This window comes from Salmo trutta, chromosome 3 (assembly GCF_901001165.1).
Source record: "Salmo trutta chromosome 3, fSalTru1.1, whole genome shotgun sequence".
In the NCBI taxonomy this organism is placed as follows: Eukaryota; Metazoa; Chordata; class Actinopteri; order Salmoniformes; family Salmonidae; genus Salmo; species Salmo trutta.
In genome coordinates this window covers 33,438,868-33,461,932 of record NC_042959.1, presented here as the reverse complement: position 1 = coordinate 33,461,932, position 23,065 = coordinate 33,438,868, and the positions used below count along the sequence as shown (strand labels likewise).

General features: G+C 48.9%; 1 protein-coding gene across 3 annotated transcripts; it reads left to right on the top strand.

Moving 5' to 3' along the window:
* Positions 1-14,740: 14,740 nt before the first annotated feature.
* Positions 14,741-22,619, top strand: fgf18a (fibroblast growth factor 18a). 3 transcript variants are annotated; one of them, XM_029731749.1, is made up of 5 exons: positions 14,741-16,358; positions 20,142-20,181; positions 20,407-20,584; positions 21,917-22,023; positions 22,219-22,619. In XM_029731749.1, the coding sequence occupies exons 1-5, from the start codon at positions 16,327-16,329 to the stop codon at positions 22,486-22,488; spliced, it is 627 nt and encodes a 208-aa protein (XP_029587609.1). In that variant the 5' UTR covers positions 14,741-16,326; the 3' UTR covers positions 22,489-22,619. The 3 variants fall into 3 exon arrangements, with proteins under 3 accessions (XP_029587609.1, XP_029587599.1, XP_029587593.1); XM_029731739.1 differs by having other exon boundaries at positions 20,404-20,584; positions 22,222-22,619; XM_029731733.1 differs by having other exon boundaries at positions 20,404-20,584.
* Positions 22,620-23,065: the final 446 nt, after the last annotated feature.

Below are 23,065 nucleotides of genomic sequence, written 5' to 3'. Positions count from 1 at the left end.
ATTTATTTGGACTGCAATCTGAGGCTGAACTTATCCTCTGCAGCAGAGGTAACTCTGGGTCTTCCTTTCCTGTGGCGGTCCTCATGAGAGCCAGTTTCATCATAGCCCTTGATGGTTTTTGCGACTGCACTTGAAGAAACTTTCAAAGTTCTTGAAATGTTCCATATTGACTGACCTTCATGTCTTAAAGTAATGAATGGCTGTCATTTCTCTTTGCTTATTTGAGCTGTTCTTGCCATAATATGGTCTTTTACCAAATAGGGCTATCTTCTGTACACCACCCCTACCTTGTCACAACACAACTGATTGGCTCAAACACACTAAGAAGGAAATAAATTCCACAAATTAACTTTTAACAAGGCACACCTGTTAATTGAAACGCATTCCATGACTACCTCATGAAGCTGGTTGAGAGAATGCCAAGAGTGTGCAAAGCTGTCATCAAGGCAAAGGCTGGCTACATTGAAGAATCTCAAATACAAAACATATTTTTATTTGTTTAACACTTTTTTGGTTACTACATGATTCCATCTGTTATTTAATAGTTTTGATGTCATCACTATTATTCTACAGTGAATAAAATAGTAAAAATAAAGAAAAACCCTTGAATGAGTAGGTGTGTCCACACTTTTGACTGGTACTGTATGTACATAACAATATTACAAATGCAAGGACATGCTTGTGTGACAGTTCATTTGAATGTTTATATAAGCATCAGTATGTGAACCAACCTCGGGCCTATCATCACTCTCACCACACACCCTCTCCTGTGTTTCTATTGGCTCAGACAGAGAGGGGGGTGGGAACCAACCTCAGGCCTATCCTCACTCTCACCACACACCCTCTCCTGTGTTTCTATTGGCTCAGACAGAGAGGGGGGTGAGAACCAACCTCAGGCCTATCATCACTCTCACCACACACCCTCTCCTGTGTTTCTATTGGCTCAGACAGAGAGGGGGGTGGGAACCAACCTCAGGCCTATCATCACTCTCACCACACACCCTCTCCTGTGTTTCTATTGGCTCAGACAGAGAGGGGGGTGGGAACCAACCTCAGGCCTATCATCACTCTCACCACACACCCTCTCCTGTGTTTCTATTGGCTCAGACAGAGAGGGGGGTGAGAACCAACCTCAGGCCTATCATCACTCTCACCACACACCCTCTCCTGTGTTTCTATTGGCTCAGACAGAGAGGGGGGTGGAAACCAACCTCGGGCCTATCATCACTCTCACCACACACCCTCTCCTGTGTTTCTATTGGCTCAGACAGAGAGGGGGGTGAGAACCAACCTCGGGCCTATCATCACTCTCACCACACACCCTCTCCTGTGTTTCTATTGGCTCAGACAGAGAGGGGGGTGAGAACCAACCTCGGGCCTATCCTCACTCTCACCACACACCCTCTCCTGTGTTTCTATTGGCTCAGACAGAGAGGGGGTGACAACCAACCTCGGGCCTATCATCACTCTCACCACACACCCTCTCCTGTGTTTCTATTGGCTCAGACAGAGAGGGGGGTGAGAACCAACCTCGGGCCTATCATCACTCTCACCACACACCCTCTCCTGTGTTTCTATTGGCTCAGACCGAGAGGGGGGTGAGAACCAACCTCGGGCCTATCATCACTCTCACCACACACCCTCTCCTGTGTTTCTATTGGCTCAGACAGAGAGGGGGGTGAGAACCAACCTCGGGCCTATCATCACTCTCACCACACACCCTCTCCTGTGTTTCTATTGGCTCAGACAGAGAGGGGGGTGGGAACCAACCTCGGGCCTATCATCACTCTCACCACACACCCTCTCCTGTGTTTCTATTGGCTCAGACAGAGAGGGGGGTGAGAACCAACCTCGGGCCTATCATCACTCTCACCACACACCCTCTCCTGTGTTTCTATTGGTTCAGACAGAGAGGGGGGTGAGAACCAACCTCGGGCCTATCATCACTCTCACCACACACCCTCTCCTGTGTTTCTATTGGTTCAGACAGAGAGGGGGGTGAGAACCAACCTCGGGCCTATCATCACTCTCACCACACACCCTCTCCTGTGTTTCTATTGGCTCAGACAGAGAGGGGGGTGAGAACCAACCTCGGGCCTATCATCACTCTCACCACACACCCTCTCCTGTGTTTCTATTGGCTCAGACAGAGAGGGGGGTGAGAACCAACCTCGGGCCTATCATCACTCTCACCACACACCCTCTCCTGTGTTTCTATTGGTTCAGACAGAGAGGGGGGTGAGAACCAACCTCGGGCCTATCATCACTCTCACCACACACCCTCTCCTGTGTTTCTATTGGCTCAGACAGAGAGGGGGGTGAGAACCAACCTCGGGCCTATCATCACTCTCACCACACCCCCTCTCCTGTGTTTCTATTGGCTCAGACAGAGAGGGGGGTGAGAACCAACCTCGGGCCTATCATCACTCTCACCACACACCCTCTCCTGTGTTTCTATTGGCTCAGACAGAGAGGGGGGTGAGAACCAACCTCGGGCCTATCATCACTCTCACCACACACCCTCTCCTGTGTTTCTATTGGCTCAGACAGAGAGGGGGGTGAGAACCAACCTCGGGCCTATCATCACTCTCACCACACACCCTCTCCTGTGTTTCTATTGGCTCAGACAGAGAGGGGGGTGAGAACCAACCTCGGGCCTATCATCACTCTCACCACACACCCTCTCCTGTGTTTCTATTGGCTCAGACAGAGAGGGGGGTGAGAACCAACCTCGGGCCTATCATCACTCTCACCACACACCCTCTCCTGTGTTTCTATTGGTTCAGACAGAGAGGGGGGTGAGAACCAACCTCGGGCCTATCATCACTCTCACCACACACCCTCTCCTGTGTTTCTATTGGCTCAGACAGAGAGGGGGGTGAGAACCAACCTCGGGCCTATCATCACTCTCACCACACACCCTCTCCTGTGTTTCTATTGGCTCAGACAGAGAGGGGGGTGAGAACCAACCTCGGGCCTATCATCACTCTCACCACACACCCTCTCCTGTGTTTCTATTGGCTCAGACAGAGAGGGGGGTGAGAACCAACCTCGGGCCTATCATCACTCTCACCACACACCCTCTCCTGTGTTTCTATTGGCTCAGACAGAGAGGGGGGTGAGAACCAACCTCAGGCCTATCATCACTCTCACCACACACCCTCTCCTGTGTTTCTATTGGCTCAGACAGAGAGGGGGGTGAGAAAAACAACAGGACTCATCTGACATCATCTGAGCCTCATAAAGAGTGGCTGGTGTGTTTTATGCACACATCTATACGCCACAGCTACCATACCATGGAATATCATCAAGAGCAACAATGTGTGTGTACGCATGCGTGTGTGTATGTATGCGTGTGTGTGTGTGTGTGTGTGTTTATGTTGGGTGTGAGAAGATTTTCAAACGCTAAGTCATGCAAGCCGGAAAATACTGCTCATAAACTTCCAACCAGCGTGAGCAACTGAACCGACAACCCTTCGGGCGTGCCAACACACACACACACACACACACCACGCTACTGAACATACCAAGCTACCAAACACTCCAAAACTCACCAGACACACCTATGATCACACCACAATGTTACCTACCACTTGACCTCTATGGTACTCTAATGGAACAATAGACCATTGAGTTTACAGACAGAACACTGAACAGATGCTATTCTGTGATGAGGAAGAATGGCTTGTATCTTCAATTCAGTCAGACATCATTTCCAGACCGAAGACCACAGCAGACGTACTCCTTTTGGAATGGAAATGACAATGTGCTTTCTTGGATTTGTCTCATCAACAACTAAAAGGTAATAGTCTACAATTGCAAATCAACACATAAAGTGGAAAGCAGTGTTTTTAGTTCGATTTTTTTAGGAGTCTAAAACGGGTCTATCGCTAAGTTTTATAGTGCTGGATCTTTTACGATCCACTATACAGGCACGCACGTCCCAGTGAAGAGCTCTCAGGCCCTAGACGGAGCCAACATGCCTAACCAACACTGCAAACCTGGGGAACACAGCGATGACGGACGGCTACCAGAGACACCAAGCAACGCTGCACACACACACACGCACACGCGCACACACACGGCATCAGCTATCAACACGTCCCTTATCAAGACCCATTCTTCTCTCTAGGGCTAACCACATTCTTCTCCTCATGTTACTTTCCTGCTGTCACTGCTTTCTCTGTACTTCTCTCTCCCTCTCCCCACCTCCATCAACTTCTAAACTTCTATCACCTTCCAGAATCCTGTCACATTCTATGGCCCTGCCACTCTCCACAATTCTGTCTCCAGGGCCGCACCATTCTGTCGTCCCCCCCCCCCCACACACACACACACTCGCACATTTTAGTGGCCCCCTCTCTTGGCGGCAGAGAGAAAATGTCATGCAATTCTACTCGTTTTGCCATGGGGCAGCGATAACTAAATTGTGAGCCCCCTGGAGGTATTTGGGCATGATTACTACAAGTTCACTGGCTAAACTAACTTACCAATCCCAAAAACTGTTAGCTGAAACGGCTGATTGAGTGTCTGTCAGTGACTGACATAACAAGAAAATAAATTGCTGGTCCACAACCCTATTTTGAACTTGCACCTTGTGTATACTCCCAGTCGGTATTAAATAGAACGTCGCGGCACCGCCCGCCTTGGGGGAAAACAACCCATGGTCACCTTGGTTACCCCATTGTCTCACAGCAAAAACTTGACCTCTTTCAAAAGCTATGTTCTTGTTGTCTGCTCCCTACCGTTCTCACTACTTAGAAAAACATACTATTGTAGGGCTTCCCTCATGCCCCTTTTCATGACGGCGCTAGCAGCCACGTGAGTCAGTGCTAGCTAGCTACTGAACTTGTGCCTTGTCTATTCTACTATTGTAACTCTGAGCCCCCCCCCCCCCAAAAAAAAAATCAAAAAAATAAAGGGCCCCCTAGTGGCCTGGAGCCCTAAGCGACCACTTATGTCACTTATGCCTGGAGCCGGCCCTGCCTGTCCCACTCCATTATCCCTTACAAATTGACGTCCCATTCCTCAACTCTGTCACATTCTATGTTTCTGTCCCATTCCAGAATTCTGTCACATTCCATCTGTCTGTCACTTTCTGTATTTCATTGTCATCCCATAAGTCTGTCAGAGCGCTGTCTGCCCCTCAGCCAGGCTGTGGAAAAAGGGAACGAGTGACAGAGAGGATGGAGGAGGTGCCATCAGAAACATGTCTCTCTTTTTCTGTTGTTTCCCTGAACTCTGCCTCTTTTAAAATAACAAAGGGCAGAGGGGGTGGCAGGTGGGGTACGGAGATGGAAGGAGGAGGAGGAAGAAGGAGGAGGACAGGGGGAAAGGCAGTCACCGAAACAGACGCTGACAGACAGAGAAAAAGGGTGAGCAAAAGAAAGAGGGGGGGAAAAGACAGAGACAGGCCGAGAGAAGAGAGAAAACCAGAGACATTTTTTTTCTCTCCAACGGGACAAAAGGTTACGGCATGACGGGGGTAGGTGTCAGGTGATGTGTGACAAGCCCAAATTAAAGATGACATAATGGTGGGGGCCGTCAGGGCCGGGGGCTGGCTGGGGGTCGGTGGAGGCAGGGGCCCGTGGCAGAGGAGCCCGGCTGAGATGAGCTGAGCCGTGCTGGGCTTGACTGGGCTGGGCAGCGGGGGGCTACCCCGCCGCGGGCTGCTACTCCATATGGAACGCGTTAGTCTAGCGCTGCTAATGAAATGCAGGCTGACGTCAGGCCGACACCAGCCCATTGTTTTGCTGCTTAATTTGTTATAATATTTGTCTTACAAACGAGGGCTTTTGCAGAGCGAGAAAGAGAGGAGGGTGTGGAGTTTTAGGCTTCAAATGAGTGAAGACAGAACTAAGGAAGGGCCTTAGTATGACAACCATAGGGAAGGGATCTTGAGGGTTTAGCATTAGCGATAGAGGTAGAGAGAGGCTTGAGGCCTTAGCATAAGTGCTAACAAGAGAAGAGCTCAGGGTTTCAGCATAAGGGTAGAGCCGTTTAAGTGGGAGGTTGTGCCCGGAGGTACATAGAGGTGTGTGGGTGGGTGTGTTTAGTGTGAATGGTGAAAGGGTGTGTTTATTGCTGATGTGGAGGAGGTCTTACTCACAAGCAAACACTTAATCTCAGTCTGTCTCAAGTGCCCCTCTCTTCCTCCATTCCTCTCTCTCTCTCTTTCTCAGTCTTTCACTCTCACTTTCTCATGGCTGGTACCTTCATTCACAAACAGACAGGCCTTCCCAAAAATAGTCTCTCTAGACCAGGCTAAAGAATGCCTTTGTTTTTCCCAAAAAATAAATGTGCTGTAATTGACTACCACCTGGGCATTTGGCTTGAGTCAGGGTGAGAAGGGAGGGGCACGGAGAGAGAGAGAGAGAGAGAGAGAGAGAGAGAGAACAAGGGGGAGGGAGGGAGGGAGGAGGGTATGCAGAAGGGAGAAAGGGGATGCGGCGGATGGGGGGGGAAATGAAAGAAAAGATGCGACATGAACCAACTGAGAGACAGAGGAAAGACGAGAGAGAAGGGGAGGTTGAGGGGGGGGATGGAAAGGGTGTGTATTATGTCCTTCTCTCCCCCCCCCTTTCTCTCTCTCTCTCCGACATGTCAATTCGAAGGTGCTTTATTGGCCTGAGTAATGATGAGAAGTGTTGCCAGGGTAATTACATAGCACATTAAAGCGTTTCATAAACATTACAGTTCCTCCTCTGCCCGGTGGCAAGGCTAAGGGGGCAGGGAGAGCAAAAAAAATACAAAATAAATAACAGAATGAGAGAAAGAAGGTGAGGAAGAGAGGAAGGGGAAAGGGCAACGGTGAGGGAGGAAAAATACAGGAAGAGGAGAGAATCAAAAGGAGGAGTAGAGAGGAAGAGGGAGGAGAGGACGAGGAGAGAAGCTTGGTTTTAGAGGTCCGTAGATTCCATCGTCGTCAGAACATGAAACGGCAACAACCAGGATCAGCCTCCAACATAAACCACAGCTGCTATTCACATCATCATTAACAGTGTAGCAGAACACACACACACACACACACACTGCTGCCACGAGCATTACACACTCGCATAACCTTAGCATACAACCTCACACACACCGCAGACACAAGCGTTACACACTTACACAACCACAGTGCAGCCGCGAGTCGTACAAACACTCACACACACCGCAGCACACGCCTTACACACACAATCTCCATGCACACAGCAGCCACAAGCCTCATACACTACAACTGACTACGTCCAAAAATACAGTGCAGCCTCACACCCTAAACTACATCCAACCAGTAGCTATGACTGGCATTCTACTGCAACTCACTAGATTGCAGTTGAGAGCCCAGTGATACTAGAATTTGCTATACCATCACTATTCAATAACACACAGATTTCACTAAAGGCTGCATAGTCAGGCCTTATATGGGGAGGCTAAAGGGCCTACCTACTACAGCATGTAAGCAGAGACGGATTGGCCATTGGGCAATTCTGGCAAATGCCAGATGGGCTGGTCCATAGTTAGCCCAGTGGGCCAGTCTTAATTGGGCTTTTTTTGTGCAAAACGATAATTATTTGACTAATAATGGAGGGGCCTAAAGGGAAGAAATGGGACAGTGTGTTTCCTGGCTGACTTCTGGTCCCAGTCCATCACCGCCTGTCTATAATGAGAGATGGCTGACTGTGAGAACGTAGAGGGAGATGAATAACTAATCATGAAGAACCCTGCTGACATGATTCCAAACAAGCATGAAACACTTCAGCTTGAAAGTGTCAAAGAAAAGTTATTCCAGCACTCAGCTGGTCTATGTATAGACACTTTCCAACAACAGCTGCGTCGGATTCCCGGACACGGAACGCAAACGTTCAGTATTAATCTCACTGAAAGCAAGAGAACCAGACCAGGCTCTGTATGCCACCAACATCGCCGCTAATGAAAACAATATTTCTCATTTCTCTTCATCTCTTGCGGCGCGGTATCGCACAAACGGCCCTCGTTAATTAATTCCTGGTGTCGCGCCGTCGCAGCTGCTGGGGGATCTCATCTTCCAGACGTGGACAAGTGGTGAACAGGTTCCCATTTCAAAGCCAGCGCACTGTGCACATTCCACAACTCGAATGTACAAAAACATTTCGTAAGAAGAGCCCCGGTCATCAAAGCCGCTTTATTAAGTGTCTCATACATTGACACGTTGGGGAACGGCTGAGACTTGGCTCGTAATTAACAGAGCGGGGATATGTATCCCAGGAACCGATGTTAGGCTGATATCTCACCATCTGACCAGAGGGGGTCACGTATTAATGAAAACCACACAGCACGCTGTCCAAAGATCACACACACACACACACGGCACTGCTCCCCAACCCCCCCCCCCCCAAAAAAAATAACCCAATCCATCAGTCTTTCAAAGTTAAAGGGATACTTAAGGATTTTTGACAAGGCCATTTATCTACTTCCCCGGAGTCAGATGAACTCGTGGATACCATTGTTATGTCTCTATGTCCGGTATAAAGGAAGTTAGAGGTCGTTTTGTGAGTCGATGCTAACTAGCGTTAGCGCAATGACCGGAAGATAATAATTGTGCTAGTGCTAGTCAGCAACTTCCTTCAAACTGCACACAGAGATAAAAAATGGTCTCCACGAGTTCATCTGACTCTAGGGAAGTAGATAAAGGGCCTCATTGCCAAAATCCCGAAGTATCCCTTTAAGAGTATAAGCCTTTGCACTAGACCAACCTAAAACCAAGATATCCTGGAGATAGCAGTGTCCTTGTAGCAATTGAGGGGGATCCGGCCTAACCAACTATACCTGGCCTAACCAGTAACCATCCCAAAATAAACCCATACCCTTCACCTTCCAAACTTGTCTCTGCTAACCCCTATTCACCTGAGGACCCTCCTGTCGTGATCAATGAAGGGCTCTAACCTGTGACCTCACAGCTGGGGCCAGAAGTTTTACCTCACCTTGTGATCTGTCAATGAAATACTCCGGGCTCTACCAATATCATAGGGTATAACCTATCCTAAAGACTATAGTTAGGACCCAGAGTTTTTCCAGGTCAGGTCACATGGTCAGGAAAACCTTGTGTCTCTGGTCGTATCAAGAGCCTAGTGTTCTAGCCTCCATATTGACCTTGGGGTCAAGCCAGAATGCCCTCATATAATCAGAGCGCTGTTTGGGGATTTGTTCTAGCGTGATAGAGAAAGGGCAGGCTCACGCAATGCACCCTGGGTCTTTGTCTGGGCGCTGGCAGTATTGACGAGCACTGATCGATGTTAATTGCTAGATGGAATGGCCCTAAGGAGGCAGCAGCCTGCAGATCTGGCTGGTTGGTCATCCTCATCCCTGAAAAGAAAGAAAGACAGACAGAAAGAAAGAAAGGAAGAAAAGAGAGAAAGAGAGAAAGAAAGAGAAAAAGAAAGAAAGGCAGAGCAAAGGTCAGACCCACACAGCAGCAGCCACTGGACTACACACACATGCTCTCATTCACTTTAATAATGAGTAGAGAGAGGAACACAAAGGCATAGCGTCCATCAATGCCAAGTCTATTCAAATCAGGGAGAGGGTATATGCAAAATATACGCTGGAGTGTGTCTCTTTTTTTGAGAAGTGTGTGAGTGTCGGTTGGTCTATATCTGAAAGTGAGACTTACAGGTAACTGCCAAAATGAAGGAAACACCAACATAGAGTGTCTTAATAGGGCGTTGGGCCACCAACAGCTTCCACTCGCCTTGATTCTACAAGTGTCTGAAAATCTATTGGAGGGATGCGACACCATTCTTCCACAAGAAATTCCATCATTTCTTTTTTTTTATGGTAGTGGAAAACAGTCTCAGGAGCCACTCCAGAATCTCCCATAACTCTTCAGTTGGGTTGAGATCTGGTGACTGAGACACACACACATCAAATCAAATCAAATGTCATTTGTCACATGCTTCTTCAACAACAGGTGTAGACTAACAGTGAAACGATTACTTCCAAACAATGCAGAGAAAATGCGAAAAATATTAGCACAAGGAATAACGCAATGAGTAACGATAACTTGGCTGTAGAAGCTGTTCAGGGTCCTGTTAGTTCCAGACTTGGTGCATCTGTACCACTTGCGGACATTGGGGGACTATGCATGCTACCCTAAGGGGCCCCCATGTTGAGGGTCAGCGTGGCAGGTGTGTTGTTGCCTACCCTGGCGGCCTGTCAGGAAGTCCGGGATCCAGTTGCAGAGGGAGGTGTACAGTCCCAGGGTCCTGAGCTTAGTGATGAGAGGGCACTATGGTGTTGAACGCTGAGCTGTAGTCAATGAACAACATTCTCACATAGGCATTTCTCTTATCCAGGTGAGAGAGGGCAGTGTGGAGTGCAATAGAGATTGCGTGCTCTTTGGATCTGTTGGGGCGGTATGTGAATTGGAGTTGGTCCAAGGTGTCTGGGATGATGGTGTTGATGTGAGCCAAGACCAGCCTTTCAAAGCATTTCTTGGCTACAGATGTGAGTGCTACAAGGGGATAGTCATTTAGACAGGTTACCTTGGTGTTCTTGGGCGCAAGGACTATGGTGGTCTGCTTGAAATATGCAGGTATTACAGATTGGGCTAGGGAGAGGTTGAAAATATCAGTGAAGAAACTTGCCAGCTGGTCAGCGCATGCTCTGAATATGCATTCTAGTAATCTGGTCAGTGCATGCTCTGAATATGCGTCCTAGTAATCCGTCTGGCCCCGCGGCCTTGTGACTGTTTAAAGACCTTATTCACATTGGCTACGGAGAGTGAGATCACATAGTCGCCCGGAACAGCTGGTGCTCTCATACATGGTTCAGTGTTGCTTGCCTGTTATTTAGCTCATCTGGTAGGCTTGCGTCACTGGGCAGCTTGCAGCTGGGTTTACCTTTCTAAATCCATGATGGTTTGCAAGCCCTGCCACATCCAACAAGCGTCAGAGCCAGCGTAGTAGGATTCAATCTTAGTCCTGTATTACCACTTTGCTGGATCGTGGGAGGTCATAGCAGGATTTCTTAGAAGCATCCGGATTAGTGTTCCACTCAGATGTTGCCTGTTATTTTTTAAAATCTTTATTTAACTAGGCAAGTCAGTTAAGAACAAATTCTTATTTTCAATGATGGCCTAGGAACAGTGGGTTAACTGCCTTGTTCAGGGGCAGAGCGACAGATTTGTACCTTGTCAGCTCGGGGACTTGAACTTGCGACCTTTCAGTTCCTAGTCTAACGCTCTAACCACTAGGCTACCTGCCGCCCCATGGCTTCAGGTTGGGATATGTACAGTATATATTGTCACTGTGGGGACAACGTCATCGATGCACTTATTAATGAAACCGGTGACTGATGTGGTAAACTCCTCAATGTTTTTGGATGTATCCCGGAACATATTCCAGTCTGCGCTAGCGAAACAGTACTTTAGCTTAGCATCCACTTCATCGGACCACTTCCTTATTGAGCGCGTCATTGGTACTTCCTGTTTGAGTTCTTGCTTGTAAGCAGGAATCAAAAGGATAGAGTTATTGTCAGAGAGGGCAAGGGAGAGCCTTGTTTGATTTTCTTGGAGTGGAGTATTTCTTTATTCATTTTATTTTTTATTTCATCTTTATTTAACTAGGCAAGACAGTTAAGAACAAATTCTTCTTTACAATAATGAATTAGGCTAAACCCTAACCCGGACGACGCTGTGCCAATTGTGTGCCACCCTATGGGACTCCCAATCACGGCTGGTTGTGATACTGCCTTGAATCAAACCAGGGTCTGAAGTGACACCTCCAGTGCCTTAGATTGCTGCACCACTCGGGAGTAAAGGTGAAGAGTTTTGTCACCTCTAGTTGCACAAGTGACATGCTGGTAAATATGAGGTAAAACAGATTTCTGTTCCCTGCATTAAAATCACTGGCCACGAGAAGCACCACATCTGGATGTGCATTTTCTTGTTTGCTTATGGCCCTATACAGCTCATTGAGTGCGGTGGTCTTAGGGCCAGCATCGGTTTGTGGTGGTAAATTGACAGCAACGAAAAATATAGATGAAAACTCTCTTGGTAGATAGTATGGTCTGCAGCTTATCATGAGATATTCGAACTCGGGTGAGCAAAAAGTCAAGACTTCCTTAAAAACATTAGAGATCGCTCACCAGCTGTTGTTAACAAAGAGACACAGCCCTCCCCCCTTTCGCCTTACCCCAGGCTGCAGTCCAGTCGAGAGAACGCATGGGAAAACTCAGAGAGTTGCATGTTATCCATGTCCTTGTTCAGCCACGACTCCGCGAAAACAGATAATATTACAGTTCTTCAGGTCCCGTTGATAGGATAGTCTTGAGCAGAGCTCGTCCAGTATGTTTTCTAGGGATTGTACGTTCACCAATAGAACGAGGGTAGAGGCGGTTCATTTGCTCGCCAACATAGTCTCATCAGGATGCCAGCTCGTTTGCCTCTCTTGCGCCGTCGCTTCCGCTTTGGAATCCCAGGCCTGGTCCAGAGTAAGCAAAACCTCCAGAGCTGCCCGACTCTAAGTAGAAATTCTCATTCAAATCTAGGTTAGTGATCGCTGTTCTGATGTCCTGAAGATGTTTTCGGTCATTGAAAAATAATGGCAGAGACCTTATGTGCAAAACTGCTAAGATCAGCGTAAAAAGACCCCACACACAATAGGTCTGTAGCCCATAAAACAGCTGCTATCCACTGCAGCGTCATCTCTCGCACGCGCACCTTTGTTAAACCCCCTGTGTTCCTTTGAGACCCCACTTTCAAAGTCACTGAGATCTCTTCTTCAAGCCATGGTAGCCAACATAATGGGCGACTGAGCATTTCTATACATGACCCTGTGCGTGTGCGTGTGCGTGCGCACGCATTTAAAACATCTTAGCTGAAGATCAATAGCCAGGAGCTGCAGAGGCAAGGACATGGGCGATCAATACACTCCCTCGCTGCAAACAGAGCGACAGTGGGAGGTGATAAAAAAAAAAAGACAGAGGGGGATTAAAGAGACAGATAGGGAAGGCAGAAAATGAATGAGGGAAAGACTTACGTGACAGAGGGTGAGGAAGAGAAGGAGAGAGAGGAGAAAAAAAGGAAGAAAAATATAAATGTGTGTAAGGTAGACAAATGAAAGCCCTGAGGAACTTTTAGATGTGGTCTCATATTTCAGTTGACTATTTCGCTCTAGACTTATCTTTCGCCCATTCGAAAAAAATTGCATCTGTTGGTTAGCTGACTACACGACGGCTGTCAGCCAGCACATCAAAAACTCATTCATCAAGGTGACGCCTTTCTTATACCACTGCAAAGCTAGATACCCACAAAAGGCGCTCAAAGTGAAATAGACTCCCTGAAGTCACTCCTCGTGATGAGGCCTTTCTGCAGCTCTCTGGTCAGTCTAATAAAGAGCATGTTAATATAGCACAAATGACCGAGGGCAAGCTGGAGCAAACGGATGCCACCTGCTCCCTTTGTGGTGTGTTGTAGCAGCAGCGGTGTGCGTCTGTTTGAACCTGTTGTCCAGCGGGCTGTGGTCAACCAGGTGGTTCAAAATAAGTGCCCTCCTGCCCTGGCCTGGCTAGCTGGACACCAGGCAGGCCAGAGGAGCAAACTATCCACCCAGACACAGGTGCAGGGAGGGGAAGAGGGCCAGTAGGAGAGGAGGGCCAGGAGCTCTTCTATTGAGCATGACTTAAAAGCCAGTCAACCACAGTACCCCTACCCAGCACTATGAAGCCACGTAGCCTGTGTGTGTGTGTGTGTGTGTGTGTGTGTGTGTGTGTGTGTGTGTGTGTGTGTGTGTGTGTGTGTGTGTGTGTGTGTGTGTGTGTGTCTGCGCGCGAGCGAGCAACTTTGAAAAGCCAAGAAATCTGCCCCCCCCATTTCATATCTGCCCCCCTCACCCCACACAAGTGAGTGAGAACCCAATCTCTCCTGCAGTGTGTGTGTGCGTGCGCGTGCGCGTGCGCGCGCGCGTGTGTGTGTGTGTGTGTGAATGAAAGGTATGGAATGAGTGTTGTGTTGGCTTGGCTGACCGTCTGCGGTTCTGTGGCGGTGAGAGGGAGGGTTGGGAGCGCAGAGCGGGCGTTGCTGCCGAAATCCCTGAGAAATGTTCGTTTTGGATCCGAGTCCATGCTTACATACCGCCCTCCCGCTTTTCAAGCGGACTGTCTCTCATTCTCTGTTTCATTTTCCCCTCAAGGTTTAAGTTATAAGTTATGAAACGAAGAGTCACAAAACATCACTTTTCAAAGCGGTAATTATTTACTTGGAGGGTCTGCTCTGCTAGTCGTGCCCCCACCCCGCTCTGGCGGTCTCGCCTCAGCCCACACTCCCCACCATGGGTCAGGGGCAGAGGGATGGCAATGGTCGGGTTTCTTTTTAACTGAGGTGAGAAGTAATCGGAGGGCAAAAGTGACTCGCCCCTGTTATTCCCCAATGACTAGTGAAAGGTGCCAAAAAGCGCAGAGAAACCCACATAAACCCGTGTTTTGTGGAGATTTGTAAAAACGAAGCCCTGTTCCCCCTTCCTCCTTTGTTGCAGCCAGTGACATTTCCAACATTTCCAGCCTTTGGTGTAGTTGGTCGGCATCACATAGCGACTGACTAATCTCATTTTGATCCAATAAGTGTGTGTGTGTGTGAGAGAGAGGGAGAGAAAGAGGGGAAGCAAGGGGAGAGAGAGAGAGCAGACGCGAGAGAGAGGGGGGGGGGGCTGGTGGTGGGTGGGAGGGGTGGATTGATCCACGGCTGTTAAAATCTTGTTCTGTTTTTTTTCTTGGAGGTTTGTGCCTGCCGACTGACTCGCCTCTCCCTTACAGCACTCCCATCCACGGTAAAGACGAGCTTTTTGCGGAAGGAAAACGCTTTTTATATACATGCTGTAGCTGGAGAATAGACGCAGCTGTGTTCTTTCCGTATTTTCTCCTGTGCTTTCCTCTCGTCACTGAATGAAAGAGGGAGGCTGTGAGAGACACAGAGAGAGAGAGAGAGAGAGAGGGGAGAGACGGTGCAGGTTCTGGGGTGATCTGTCAATGTGATTAGGTAAACGTCGTTGAAGCGCATGCATTCACTTGTATTTCTTTACAAACAGGAGAAGTAGACCTGTCTCTTCTGCACTGCAACGGTCGGTTCCAACTGAGCCACCCAGACTTTGGTGCCTTTACAGGAAAACTGCTAACTTTCTACGTTTAAAAAATTACTAAAAAGATCGGATTGCATTTTTTCCTTCAAACATTTTTGAGGTGATGTCATCGCGCTCTGTTTTGGCTGGTATTGTGCCGGAGCTCAGGGAGGACCGCAGCCAGGCAACCAGCGGTTGAAACGGCCGGGGAAGTCCGAGAAATCAGGTGCAGAGAGCGCCTGTCATTTCCGTGCTGTCGCGGGTGGCTGGGTCCGCCACCCAGTCACAGCTGTTCCCATCCTCTCCAACTCCCCCTCCCTCCATCCCTACCTCTCTCTCTATCTATCTCCCTCCCCTCCTCCCTTTCATTCAACTCTCTCCATCTCCGTCTGAGCTGGACCGCTACGGGCTCTTATCCACATTATTTGACACTGTTGTTCGGTGTCCCCGGGGCCAGAGACTTCGTGACCCATCGTGGGGTCGCAGCCATGACCGAGCCCGCCCTGCAGCACCCGGCGCCCGCAGAGGCCCCTTCTTCACGTCGCCCTCGCCTCCAGCCCGTCCAGGTACCCCACCTCCCGCAGCGCCTGGCATTGCCTCGCAGGGACTAGAGACCTTAGACGTGCTCCAGCCTGCGTCCAGACTACCACTCCTCCTTTTACCATCCCTCATTCTGCGTCTCATCTCTTCAAATTCGTCTCTAATGTGGAGTGCTCTCAGAATAAAGTTATTGACCTAGTATACGCTTTATTGTCGCACTAAAACACCAATACGAACGTGGATTACGCATAAGATTACCGGGAGAAAACATCGTCACTAAATCACATTGGAGTGATTTTGACTGACATTAGTTTCATTATTGATACGTAGCAGGTGAGTCAATTGGAGTTTAGCCTCTATGAGTCGTGAACGCGCTTTCACCTGTTCCTCTCCAGCCCGGAGGTGCGCAACTGTTTGATGACCTAACCTCCCCCCGCGCCCCGCCCCTCCCCGTTGCACCGGCCACCGTGACAGCCAAGCGAGGTAGCCCTCCAGTCATAGTGGCACGGTCCACCACCGCCCCACAACCCGCCCTGCCCGCGCCCTCACACCCACGCCGCCGATGCCAACGGGAGTGTCCGCTGACTCTTTGACCCTCCACTCCGTCCAGCGGATTATAAATACACAAGTGAACTCTCCGGACTGTCGGACCGGCTCTAACCGAGCGAGGCGATTGACTCTGGGCGAAGTTCCTTAGTGGAGGGGGGAAGCGATGCGGTCCCTTCTCTCCACGCTGGCTGTCTTGTAAGTCCCTCTAACCATTTATCAAGAATGTTATTGCCATATAAGCACATTCTGTTTGATTGTTGCAGTGTGTTGTTTAGTCCTTGACCATATGGACACGGCAGTTTTTGATGGGCATGATTCATGGATGTTCTGGCCTGGGTATTCGACGTCTCATCTCTTCCCATCGGTCACCATAGAAACGTGTCAAAGAAGGTGATTGGCTAATGAGTCAGGGTCACTGGGTCAAGGTTGGTGCTGTGCCATCCATAGGACTTGTCATAAACACTTTTATAACTGTTTATTACTGGTGTAGATGTTGACCATTTCAATTGGATCTCGGTCTATATGATGTACAGTAATATCGTTTGATCATAGTCTGCAACCATATTTAATTGAACATGTGAAATACTTGCCAACTGCAGCTATGTGAAAGGATACAGAATGAAGCCAGGGATTTCATTTGTCTTTCATTGTGTCCATTGTACTTCTCCCAGATGGTAGTCATCTCCAGATAGTTCATCACTCTCTCTCTCTCTCTCTCTCTCTCTCTCTCTCTCTCTCTCTCTCTCATAAATGGATAACAACCTAACAGTGTCTCCACCACCTCTTCTACGTTATCTTCTCCTCTGCCATGCAGGCTCTCTTTTTATTTCCCCCTCACTCACCGAGACCACAGCTACTAACTGCTGCTCCACACAAACGTTACATCTATGATCATCAACATATTATCTTGCCTGGCTAATTTCTGCTCTACACAAACTCAAGCATTGGTTCAACGGTCTAGACTCGGAGCTACTGCTCCGCACTGGGGCCTATTTCACCTCTGACCACAACACCACAATGAGACCTATGGTGCTATTCTTTTAGAAAACACTGCTGCACGCTGGGACCCGCTGCTACTCTAACCACTGCTCCACACTGGGGCCCGTTACTGCTTTCACCACCACTGAGACTTACTGCTCTGCTTTTCAAACCACAACTCCGCTCTGAGGCCTACTGCTCTGCACTGAGGCCTACCACTCTAACCATTTCTCAACAGTGAGGCCCACTACCTCAGCCATTGCTCCACGCCGGAGCTCCGTATTTCGGCCCACTCTACCTTAACGTCTACTCAACATGGGAGAACTTCAGAGACACAGGTTTATGATGACAGCTTGATGCTTGTTTTGGCACAGGTCCAACGGATAACCAGGTTTTCCATTGGTCCCTCTTATAGAACTATAACTCCCTCTTACAGTCTCTTTTCATCTCTATCTTTGTTACTCTCCCTCTCTTCTTCATTTCTTCTGTCTTCGCTTTCTCTGCTCTCCATTTCCTCACTGGCATACTGTGAGTGTCTGTGGTCTGGAAGAGAGAGGTAGAATCCAGAACTGAAGCACTTTTCTCTCCGTGTCCTCGGCAGCAGTGCAGCAGGGGTGTTTTAACAGCTGAGAGTCCTCACAATGCACAGACATCACCACTTTTACAGCTGCGCAGGCAGAATGCAGCTTTGGTTCCCCTGGTGTCTGCATCTGTGAGCAGCCCCTATGAGCTGATACACCAGCTAAGGGAAAGATCATCAGTGTACTGTTGCATAGGAAGGAGTTTGGCTTCTTGTTGGTGTGGGTTGTAGTATGTGGGTTGAGTGAGTCAAGAGTGAGGTACATGTATGTCTCCGAGTACGCATCAGTGGATGGATGCCCGACTGTTCTCGTTTTCACGATCTCGCTTTCTGTCTCTCACACCACAGAAAATGGGGACACCCTTCTTTTTCTCCAGCCGCAGTACTTGTACAGTAGGAGTAGTCTCTCTTTCTCCCCGCCCTGTCACTCCATCCCTATCTCTCCCCGTACACAGACACCTCTCCCTCACTCTCACCCTGCAGTGCATCAGTCTTTCCTTCAGCCCAGCTGTCAGCTGCCTGCTCCCCCTGTGCGTACACACATACACACATCCAGCACACATCTCCACATCTGCGTGTGTGAGGCCATGACAGTGTGTGGGGGGAGTCTCCTCCATCCCTAAACACTGAGCATGGTACAGGAGAGAGAGGGAGGGGGGAGAGTGAGAGATAGATAGGACAGTGGAAGGGAGAGAGGGAGACTGGTAGACCTAGAGATATGTGAGAAGGACGAAGGGAGAAATCAGATAGGAGAGAAGAGAGAAACCGATAGGAGAGAATATAGAAACAGGTAGGAGATAAACAGGTAGGAAGGGAGAGCGAAACAGGTAGGAGAGGAGAGCGAAACGGGTAGGAGAGAATAGAGAAACAGGTAACAGAGAAACAGGTAGGAAAGGAGAGCGAAACGGGTAGGATATTAGAGAGAAACAGGCAGGAGAGGAGAGAGAAACGGGTAGGAGAGGAGAGAGAAACAGATAGGAGAGGAGAGAGAAACAGGTAGGAGAGGAGAGAGAAACAGGTAGGAGAGGAGAGAGAAACAGGTATGTACTGCATTTGGCAACACTTCACTCAACAAGCTTGCCTCTCCATGCTGTATTGTAGAACACACACAGAGAGAGAGAGTGAGAGAGAGAAAGAGAGAGATAGGGGAGACAGTGCATGTTCTTCTCCACAGCACGCACACACACAAGTGATATTATGGCTACTTCCACAATGGCACAGTACAGTCATGTAGGGGTCAAGAGGTGGTTGTGGGAGAGGTGTCAGTCAGTCAGAGGGTTTCCCTGGCTGTGTTTCCCTGGCTGTGTTTCCCTGGCTGTGTTTCCCTGGCTGTGTTTCCCTGCTGCTCTGATGGAGCATCTGCTGGAGGAAAACATGGAGGCTCTGGGTGTTGTCCCTGACTGACCCTGGACGTCTGTCTGTTTGTCTGTCTCGCATGTCGCCATGCCAACTACACACCACCCCATCCTGTAACTAATCCCACCTACAGAATGTCTGTTGATAGACACCTACAGAATGTCTGTTGATAGACAGCTACAGAATGCCTGTTGATAGACACCTACAGAATGCCTGTTGATAGACACCTACAGAATGCCTGTTGATAGACACCTACAGAATGTCTGTTGATAGACACCTACAGAATGAATGTTGATAGACACCTACAGAATGTCTGTTGGTAGACACCTACAGAATGTCTGTTGATAGACACCTACAGAATGTCTGTTGATAGACACCTACAGAATGTCTGTTGATAGACACCTACAGCATGCCTGTTGATAGACACCTACAGCATGCCTGTTGATAGACACCTACAGCATGCCTGTTGATAGGCACCTACAGCATGCCTGTTGATAGACACCTACAGCATGTCTGTTGATAGACACCTACAGCATGTCTGTTGATAGACACCTACAGAATGTCTGTTGATAGACACCTACAGAATGTCTGTTGATAGACACCTACAGAATGTCTGTTGATAGACACCTACAGAATGTCTGTTGATAGACACCTACAGAATGTCTGTTGATAGACACCTACAGAATGTCTGTTGATAGACACCTACAGAATGTCTGTTGATAGACACCTCTTCTTAGGTCAAGTGTCAAGGCTGGTGGTTCTGCTGATATCAGAATAAGGGTGTCAAGGTTTCGGAACCAGCAACTGTCTGTCTCTTGTAGCACAAAAAACAGTTGAAAATGCATGCACTCACTACTGTAAGTTGCTCTGGATAAGAGGGTCTGCTATATGACAAAAATGTCAAACAAAAATGTAACATCTGAGGGAGCGGGAGTCCCGCAGTCCAGCCAGAAGCTCTCTCTGGTTTCCCAAGGATAGGTCTCAGTGTTGTGGAAGGGACCAGACGGAGGGAAGGAGAGGAATCATTGGATCGGAGATATACTCAACCTATTTTCTCTTTCCAGATGTATCCAGATGTTGCTGGTGATGTGCAATCCATTGCAGGTGAGAAGCTAGATATGCGTGCGTGTGTTTGTGTGAGTACATGTTTGTATGGATATGTGTGTATGTCAATAAACGTGTCTCGAACAAAGGACCTTCAGATTTTTTGCGTCGCTGTTCATCTTGTCCTCGTATTCCTCCCACAAGGATGGAGGGAGTGGGGGGATAGGAGAGAACATGCAGTAGCAGTATGCTTACTGGTACCCGTGTGTCCCGTGTGCGCAGCAGGTGTTTGGCGTGGATGGGGTTAACTTCAGCGTGCACGTGGAGAACCAGACCCGGGTGAGAGACGCTATGAGCCGGCGGCACCACCGGGTCTACCAGCTCTACAGCCGCACCAGCGGCAAACACGTCCAGGTGCTGGGGAGACGCATCAGTGCCCGCGGAGAGGACGGAGACAAATATGGTAAGACACACACACACACAGACACAGACAGGCACACACAAGCACACACACGCCTCAATCCTCCCAGCCTTGGCAGTGGGCAGTGGAGCTTGTCTCCGGAGCACAAAGACCTCATCGACCAACTGCTGACTCAATGATTCACCAGAGAGATACACAGAGAGAGAGAGAGAGTGAAAGAGAAAGAAAGCAGGAGAGGGGGGGAGAAGCCTGCCAGGTAGAGTGTTAGGCAGTGTTAGAAACTCATCTCCTCCATCGATCTATCCATTGATTTTTCATCCTCCCCGTTGTCTTCTCTGGGTTTAAAACAGCAGGCTGCCTCCCCCTCCCCTCCCTCGTCCATCCCTCCCCCACTCCTCCCTCCCTTCCCCTTTCTCTCTTTGTCTGTAATTATGCCTAACCCATTCTTAAACCACGGAGGATCAATGCAGGAAGAAAAAAAAGCCCACTGTTAACGCTGGTGTTCATGTTCCTGTGTAGATGAATGGGGTTCATGTTACCAGCTCTCCCATTCACAACCATGCTCTTCACAAACATACCACTTCAAGACCAGCCTTATTACTGCTCCAGGAGCAGATCTGTTCTTGACAAATGCTTCTCAAAAGAAGAAAGACTGTGGTTAACGCCATCAGGCAATGGCAGTAAAGCATTGTGAGAGGAAAAAAGAACAGAGAACGAGGGAGAGAACAGAGAGGAGGTTTGACGGTGCAAACATGTAGAGGGGGAGAGAGAGAGAGGAGGGGAGAGTTACGGGAAGAAGAGGGAGAGAGAAGGGTATTGATTTCTTGTGACCCCTTTGTTGACTAAGGTCATGTAGGAACCATTTTAGGGATTTCTTTTAAAAACAGGCACAAGCACTCTCTCTAAAGACATTGAGTCAGGGCAGTGTTATTACAAGAGAAGGGGAGCAGTACTTTAATATACACTGAATCAGCTTCACAATGGCATGATGAACACACACACACACCACACACTCTTAAAACAACAATCCCTCCTGCAGTGTTTGCTACACTTCTTCTTTTGTAGCCTCGCTCTGTCGGCTGTCTTCCTGTATCTTTTGTTTTATATGAGTCCCATTTGTGATGACCAGTCTCGTCAGGCCGTCTTTGAACAGGCTTCTCTGACAACTAACCATCTACTCACCCAAATGTCTGCCTGTCCTCGCTTTGCCATCTGCCCGTGATTGATCTGTTAGTATAACCTAGGCTATAATCCGTCGCTCTGTCAAGTTGCGTCCCTCCTCCTCCCTTATTTTCTGTCCCTTTTTAGTTTTTTGGTGCTCTACCTGTCTGTGGCTCTAACGTCTGTCTGTCCCTTTGTCTGTCCCTTCACAAGCCCAGCTTGTAGTGGAGGCCGACACCTTTGGTAGCCAGGTGAGAATCCGTGGCAAAGAAACCAACTTCTACCTGTGCATGAACCGCCGCGGCAAGCTGGTGGGAAAGGTGAGACCTCTTCCGTTTTCATGAATCACAACAATATACCAAAAAAAGTGCTGTTTGGAAGCATTCCTGAGCATTCAGTTTTTTTGTTCAGATTGATTGAGTTCACATGGATTGCTGATCTGCCTCCTCTTGTCTCTGTGTCTCTGTGTGTGTGTGTGTGTGTGTGTGTGTGTATTCGTGTCTCTGTTCTCTCAGAAGGCCAGTAATAAAAGTGAAGACTGCGTGTTCGTGGAGAAGGTTCTAGAGAACCACTACACCGCATTGATGTCATCACGCTACGCAGGCTGGTACGTTGGCTTCACCAAGCGGGGGCGACCTCGCCGCGGCCCCCACACGCTGCCCAACCAGCAGGACGTCCACTTCATGAAGCGCTTCCCGCCCGGGGAGTACCCTGAAACCACGCCCTTCCGCTTCACCACGGTCAACAAGAGGAGCAAGAGGGTCCGTGCCACCGGGCCCCGCTAGCAGCTAACGCCAATGGTTACCCTCCATCCACTGCCACCTGTACCTGCTTATTCAGTAATCGCTAACGGGATAACATTGACCCTTCCTCTGGACTTTAATACATGCTAATTGGCTAACCTGAAGCTAATCGATAATGGGATAACATTGACCCTTCCTCTGGACTTTAATACATGCTAATTGGCTAACCTGAAGCTGATCGATAGTGGGCCAGTGATACGCCCACACTCTTGACCCCACCTAACCCTTCCCGCTACTGGGATAACATGTACCCTCCTCTGTACCCTGATTGGTAGGTTTACTAACTGTGCTAGTGCCGCAGTATATCCACTAACTTGACACTTGGCCCTGCTAAGCCGTCACTGCCCCAGGCTCCACGATCTCTGTCCATTGACTGAAGGCCACTAGCTTATAACCCTGCTATCCCAACTAGCCCATCGACCTGGCCCACTCCCCTGCCAGACCCAGAAACTATGACAAGGCCCCTGAAAGCTAGCTAAACTGATGACCAGGCTTTCCAACTTGTCTAGGCCTCGTTTCCCTCCAACCTCCAAGCTTGAACATAAAGGTGCTATTGCAC

Bases quoted from the DNA above. Each gene is read 5' to 3' on its own strand.
- fgf18a (XM_029731733.1), top strand. From the start codon at position 16,327: ATGCGGTCCCTTCTCTCCACGCTGGCTGTCTT. The intron at 16,359-20,141 runs GTAAGTCCCTCT...TTCTCTTTCCAG, and splicing joins CTCTCCACGCTGGCTGTCTT to ATGTATCCAGATGTTGCTGG. The intron at 20,182-20,403 runs GTGAGAAGCTAG...CCGTGTGCGCAG, and splicing joins TGATGTGCAATCCATTGCAG to CAGGTGTTTGGCGTGGATGG.